Source organism: Tubulanus polymorphus, chromosome 10 (assembly GCF_964204645.1).
Source record: "Tubulanus polymorphus chromosome 10, tnTubPoly1.2, whole genome shotgun sequence".
NCBI classification, from domain to species: domain Eukaryota; kingdom Metazoa; phylum Nemertea; class Palaeonemertea; order Tubulaniformes; family Tubulanidae; genus Tubulanus; species Tubulanus polymorphus.
This window is the reverse complement of record NC_134034.1, coordinates 1,693,444-1,701,071: the sequence shown is the minus strand read 5'-3', so window position 1 is coordinate 1,701,071 and position 7,628 is coordinate 1,693,444. Positions and strand designations below refer to the sequence as shown.

The 7,628-nt window shown below is 40.8% G+C and overlaps 1 protein-coding gene across 1 annotated transcript; it reads left to right on the top strand.

The window, feature by feature from the left end:
* Positions 1-2,210: 2,210 nt before the first annotated feature.
* LOC141912206 (xylosyltransferase oxt-like) lies at positions 2,211-5,481 on the top strand. Its single transcript, XM_074803425.1, has 4 exons — positions 2,211-2,390; positions 2,897-3,010; positions 3,116-3,280; positions 5,345-5,481. Exons 1-4 carry the CDS (start codon positions 2,312-2,314, stop codon positions 5,479-5,481), a joined length of 495 nt encoding a protein of 164 aa, XP_074659526.1. The 5' UTR covers positions 2,211-2,311.
* Positions 5,482-7,628: the final 2,147 nt, after the last annotated feature.

Sequence of the window (7,628 nt, the reverse complement as noted above, 5' to 3'; positions counted from 1 at the left end):
TCTACACAGGCCTAGCAAAGCCAGAAAGGCCGCTTAACGCTAGCACCCATACAAAAAATCAAACAAAGTACCGTAACAAAAAATATACACAAATTATACAAATATGATTAACAAAATGACTCAGCAGAATGTGGATGCGTAATTAGTAGTATAGTGGTGAGTATCCGCGCCTGTCACGTGCGAGACCCGGGTTCGATTCCCGGCCGGGGAGATCTTGAAACTTTTTGAATTTGAATACCTTTAATACCGTTGATATTCTGAAAAACCCAACGGTCAACTTAGCTAAATTCATTAAGACCGGCTTAGATGTATATAGATCCCTCCAATAGTATATTTAGTATTGTAAATAGTTGATGTATATATATTTTGTTACGTTTTAATTCTCTAAATTTTAATCACTTCAGTTTTGTTTTGTAAATATTTGTATATACATGTGTAATAGTTTTCCCCTCTATATACCATGGAAATGGTTGGAGTGTGAATAAAATCGTAATCGTAATCGTAATCGTAATCGTAATCGTCGTTCTCTAAATTTTAATCACTTCAGTGTTGTTTTGTAAATATTTGTATATAAATGTGTAATAGTTTTCCACCATATACCATGGAAATGGTTGGAGTGTAAATAAATCGTAATCGTAATCGTAATCGTAATCGTAATCGTAATCGTCGTTCTCTAAATTTTAATCACTTCAGTGTTGTTTTGTAAATATTTGTATATACATGTGTAATAGTTTTCCTCCATATACCATGGAAATGGTTGGAGTGTAAATAAATCGTAATCGTAATCGTAATCGTAATCGTAATTGTAATCGTCGTTCTCTAAATTTTAATCACTTCAGTGTTGTTTTGTAAATATTTGTATATACATGTGTAATAGTTTTCCTCCATATACCATGGAAATGGTTGGAGTGTAAATAAATCGTAATCGTAATCGTAATCGTAATCGTAATCGTAATCGTCGTTCTCTAAATTTTAATCACTTCAGTGTTGTTTTGTAAATATTTGTATATACATGTGTAATAGTTTTCCTCCATATACCACGGAAATGGTTGGAGTGTAAATAAATCGTAATCGTAATCGTAATCGTAATCGTAATCGTCGTTTGTCACATTTTGAAATACTTTTATTTTCTGTTTTTTTTTCTAAATAATTGTAAGAACTGTTTTTCCTCCATATACCATGGGAATGGTAGGAGAGTAGTAAATATTCGTATTCGTATTCCGTGTTGTCCAACGGTCCAATTAGCCAAATTCATTATAACCGGCTCAGATGTATATTGATCCTCCAATAGTATATATCGTAAATAGTTAATGTATATACATTTTGTTACGTTTTTATGCCTTTCCCTTTTATTTTTATCTCTTAAGTGTTGTTTTGAAACATTTGGAAATGGTCGGGGCGTTATGAACATTCGCATTCGCATTCGTTGATTGTATACTCGACTTAAATCTGAATTAGAACACTTTCGATAACCTAAATATCTGAAAGGATCCAACAAGCGAAAAAATCCAACAAACCACTTAGCTCAACTGCTGTAAATAATTGTGTTGTAAATATTGTATACACGTTTAAGAGTATATGTTTCCATATTCGGGATTGACTGGTGTGTGAATAAGAAATGAATTCCTAATACGATTTACCGCAAAAAGGTCTTAATTATGACCAATGAAAGGAACCATCGCTTTTATATCGCTTTTACACTGCGGTATTGGAGGATTACCAAAAAGTGGGGCAAACTGGGGCATGTGTACTAAAACGATTTCGAAAATGTCATTAAAAAGGTTAATAGACGAAAGATTATCTAGTAGGGCTACAAACACGCTCCTGTCGCACCCCTACCTAACTCTTACTGTGCGGCATCGCTATATAGTAGGGCTACTAACACGCTCCTGCCGCACCCCTACCTAACTCTTATTGTGCGGCATCGCTATATAGTAGGGCTACCAACACGCTCCTGCCGCACCCCTGAAAGAAACTGGCGGCGGAGTTTCCTCTTAATTTTGATCTGACACGATCTATCGGGGGTGTTTAATTTTGGTCATGGATTGTAAATAATTCTTAACAGTCGGTGAAACCGCGTGGGTCACGATTAAAAGAAATCGGCCGATTCTAATGTTTAAGACAGGCAGTACTACATGCAGCAAAAACTAGGTCTTCAATCAATCGTTAGTTTCCCGCACGACGAGTTGCTTTTACACAATAACACTGATAAAGATACTGCGACGGTAGATTTCATGAATAGCCTTTTTGGGGTTCAAGTTCTCGACGACAAGAGCAGTTTTTGAATTCGTTGAAATAACCTACGGCAAGAATGAGGAATTTTGCTGTTGGCACGATGGTTGTTTATTTTACGCTAGGAATTCTACCGAACTGGGCGTCGAATGTTTCGTGTAAGTTAAGTTCTAAAAAGATATACTATATCAGCATTTGCTTCGCATAGGTGTTGGTTAAAATTGAATCCACGCAACTGTGGAACTTGATCCAGAGTCAGATTAAACCCACACAACTGTGGAACTCGATCCAGAGTCAAATTTAGCCAACACAACTGTGGAACTGGATCCAGAGTCAAATTAAACCAACACAACTGTGGAACTCGATCCAGAGTCAAATTTAGCCAACACAACTGTGGAACTGGATCCAGAGTCAAATTCAACCCACACAACTGTGGAACTGGGTTCAGAGTCAAATCAAACCCACACAACTGTGGAACTGGGTTCAGAGTCAAATTAAACCCACAGAACTGTGGAACTGGGTCCACAGCCAAAGCAAACCCACACAACTGTGGAACTGGATTCAGAGTCAAATGAAACCCACACAACTGTGGAACTGCGTTCAGAGTCAAATCAAACCCACACAACTGTAGAACTGGATCAATTCTTTGAATGTATTATTTCAGTTGAGTATATTGGTTGCTTTAAGGATGATCGGAACAGAGACCTTGATGGCCATGTAAGCTATTTCCGCGAAGACCTAACCGCGTCTGTGTGCATCTCTGTGTGTCTCCGATTGAGTAAGAATTTGTTCAACATATTTCAAAACAAAATACTTATTCAATTTCTGATTTCATAAAGAAACGAAACACGAGCAAAAATTTGTTTTTAAAAATTCTATGTAGATTTCGCGTACGCTGGTTTACAGTACAGCTACGAGTGCTTTTGCGGAGACTCGTACGGAAAGCACGGCCCGTTAAAAGAGTCGTCTTGTTCCAGTTACTGTCGTGGAAACGCTGATGAAATGTGCGGAGGCGTCTGGGCGAATTCTATCTACTCGTTGAAGACAGGTAAGAGTTGCAGATCAACTGAACACTGATCTAGAAAAGCCACTTCCAGGGATTCGAACCCGATGACATCGCGAGGAGGGCGATCCAGTTTAGAATACGACCAAAGTGAAAAACGGCTTTATATCTCGAAGTGTCTTTAGATCGAAACCAGGTAAAAGATAAAGATCTACTGAAATTCTATTTTGTCATGATCTCTGTCAACACGCTTCTTGCCCATAATCACCGCATGAAATACCCAATAAACTCAAATGTAATTATCCAATTATAACCACAACAGGAAGGAAGCGCAATAAAACTATTATAACTCGTTGGTATAGCGAACGAATTAAGAGTACCTCCCCGTGAAGTACACGAGGAAGGACAGGAGGGGGAGGGGCGAACCTCATATTAATTAATATTAATTCATTAAGTTGAGACCGATAAAATTCTACCCCGAGTTGGTGCCAAATACTGAGTAAGAGTTTATGAAATACACAGTAGACTCTGTCTCTTACTGCGGTAAAGTTGAGACCGGTAAAATTCTACCCCGAGTTGGTGTCAAATACTGAGTAAGAGTTTGTGAAATAGAATAGACTCTGCTTCTTACTGCGGTAAAATTAAGACTGATAAAATTCTACCCCGAGTTGGTGTCAAATACCGAGTAAGAGTTTGTGAAATACAGTAGACTCCGCCTCTTACTGCGTTTAGTCGAGACCGGTAAAATTCTACCCCGAGTTGGTGTCAAATACCGAGTAAGAGTTTGTGAAATACAGTAGACTCTGTCTCTTACTGCGGTAAAGTTGAGACCGGTAAAATTCTACCCCGAGTTTGTGTCAAATACTGAGTAAGAGTTTGTGAAATACAGTAGACTCTGTCTCTTACTGCGGTAAAGTTGAGACTGGTAAAATTCTGCTCCGAGTTGGTATCAAATACTGAGTAAGAGTTTATGAAATACAGTAGGCTCTGTCTCTTACTGCGGTAAAGTTGTAACCGGTAAAGTCTTTTTTTCTTATGGAGTCTTGATCATGAGGAAAACCGACGGTTAGTCACGTGACTGTGCGCGAACGCAATTAACTTTAATAGATTCAATCACACTAATTACCGCCATCGGCCGAACATCAACAGGCTTACACGGTATAAAGGTCGTTCCGTTCTACTTTTTATCAGGTTCTTATCACGCAAAAAAGACGGAACTGTCTGGAATGAAAATTCTCGGCTGAACTGTCGTCAGCGGCTGTGGCAAGGGTGGTCGTCGTGTCAGACGAATTATGCATTATTAATAGACACTGTTTGTTTAATGAGGACGATATCAATTTTCATCTGGATATATTTAGCCTCCAACATCGAAAAAAAATCAGATTAGATATTCGGTTTTGATCTCGTCAATCGTTGGATTTGTCAAATTTATAAATGGATAGATTTTAATTGAATCTGAGGATAATTCCGGCATCGCAGCCCCGATGCACACTAGCGACACCTGGTGGTTCCTCACTTGCCACACGCAGAATCCTTGATAGAAGTCGATGTCCTACTGCACACTAGCGACACCTGGTGGATCCTCACTTGTCACAAGTGGACTCCTCTATTTCCGGAGTTTGATGTCCCACTGCACACTAGCGACACCTGGTGGATCCTCACTTTCCACAATTGGAATCCTCTATTGCCGCAGTAGGTGATGTCCTACTGCACACAAGCAAAACCTGGTGGATCCTCACTTTCCACAAGTGGAATCCTCTATTGCCGCAGTAGTTGATGTCCTACTGCGCACAAGCGACACCTGGTTGATTCTCACTTGCCACAAGTAGAATCCTCGATCGCCACAGTCGACTTTCGAGCCCTCAACAATCTATTAGTTCTACTCTTTCTCTTATAAACAAAAGTATTTTTCCTACTACCACGTTTCCGATACTTTTAACTATTTGCTGATTCCCACGGGGAAACCTTTGAGTCACCCCCCCTGCGTGTAGCGCGTAAAGTCAACTGCTGATGGTCGATCAATCGGACACAACCGTCGCATTCACAACACCGACAGCGGGGTCAATATTGTCACCAACTTCTGACTTATCGGTATTCGATACTACGCAGAGATGACCACAGAACTAACTTTATTGATATTCAATACGCCAGTGACACGTCCGTCCCTGGCAGCGGAGGACACTCCTCGTTCTCCCGAAAGAAAGAGCTTGTCGTCGTCGTCGTCGTCGTCGTCGTATCGCCGGTAATTAACTAATTGGTTTGATTTTTTAGGTGGCTTACGCCGTGAACTGTCACGTGTAATTAGATTGGCAATGACACGCCGGACGAGGGTTGTAACTAATCTAATAAATCTCTCTAGCCGAATAGCACCGACACACGCAGTCAGACGACCTAACCGTGTGAAGTACTGCCGCATAATAAAGAACTGGTGCAGCTTTGATTTTTCAGTTCTTTGTCGATAATTCGATTATTAGAAACATTTACTTCAAAAACGCTGGTTTTTAAGTCGTTCCCGTTTGATATTCGCTCTATAGATACTGATGCAGAGTCCAAGAATTCAGGAATGAGAAACTTCGGTTGTTGTTCACTAAAGACCTTTGTGCCTGATGGACTACCATCTATAGGATTGTAGAGAGCGAAGGAGATCGCTGTGGGAACAACCACTTCCAGGCCAGACTGGATGAACGGTTGTTCTTAATACAAGGATTGACCCTGATTTGATTGGTAGATTTGTTTGGTTTGGTGTCTCTTTACAAACGCACCACGCGTGCCGGGATCGAAACGGGAGGTGTTGATTTTGAAATCGGGAATCGAAGTACAGATTAAGCTGCACGTGATCGGCGAACGGTAATTGTTAATGGCAAGATTGTTTAATCTAGGAGTTTATACGCGAGCGAGGGTCTTGCAGCAGGTGAAACCAGAATATAGTATAAGGACTAAAGAGCGAGAGACGGGCACGTCTGGGTTTTATACCTACTTGACTAGTCAGAGCTTGACATAGGTCATCAGTTCGAATCAGTCACCATAATGACCAGTTAACAGGACTTCCCGATTGATCTGGTCGTGTGTCCTGAGCACTCGTCTTATTGGACAGTTATCTCTATAGATTAGATGAAATGATTCTGATATATATAACACCCCGACCTCACATTCTCCCCTTACCTCACTCCTCTCTCTCCTGCCTCCCTCTCTCTTACCTTAACCTTCCATGTCCTCTCCTTTCTCCACCCCCTCGCTCTCTCCATATTTATCTCTCCTCTCTCCTCTTCTCTCCGGCTCACTCCCTCTTTTATTTCTCTCCCTCTTTCTCTTACTCTCATCTCGCCCCCTATCCTATATTTCCTTTTTTCTATTCTCGACTCTGAATGCGCTCCATCTCTATCTTCCATTCTGGCCTCTCCTTCTCTACCTATTTCCCTCTCTCCCCTCTCCTCCCTGTCTCACTCTCCCCTCTCCTCTCTGTCCCTCTTTCCTCTCTCCTCTCTCCCTCACTCTCCTCGTATCCCTTCTCTTCCGTCAGCCCGGGCGATCTTTGTAACTATCCGTCGTACCGTAAAATACAGTTTTTACACAAGGAAACCAAATCACGCGCATTCATTTTCAATCGCGCTCTCTCGTTAGACAAACCCCTATCAGCGTGAAAAAAAAAAATAGAACACAGTTAACGATAGCTGAAAACATATCCGTTACAAGAAAACCCTCCAACTGAGTTTCTGATACTGCTGATGTGGAAAAAAGAAAAATAATCGAGTGGAGAATTTTTGAAGGGAATAAAAAAGTTTGCACCCGAGTCGAATCATTAACGAATCATTCTTCAGTCGAATCACCGCTAATGCTCTCATCAACACTGCGCAGTGCGCGGCGGGGTTCTTCAAACCCGCGTGATACATCGGAGTTCGACCGGAAACGGTTAAAACTTTCGAAAACGCTTAAAATCATTCGCGCAAGATATAAATATATTGATTTGTGATGATATGGTTTAATCTGACTCCGAATGCAGGTTCAATAGTTCTGTGGGTTCAATTTGACTCTGAACCCAGTTCCGCAGTTCTGTGGGTTCAATTTGACTCCGAACCCAGTTCCGCAGTTCTGTGGGTTCAATTTGACTCAGAATCCATTTCCACAGTTGTGTGGGTTTAATATGACTCTAAACCCAAGTTCCACAGCTGTTCGGGTTTAATTTGACTCAGAATCCAGCTCCACAGTTTGACTCAATTCAACTATGGATCCAGTTCTGCAGCTGCGAGGGTTTGATTTGATTTTTGATTAAAAGAAATTGAAGATGAAATGATTTTGACCGAGTTTTCGGTTCAATCAAACGAAAAACCTCGGAACTTTGTCCTGAATGGTTAGGTAACGAATTAAAAGGAATCATAAACGAACTGTGTTGATG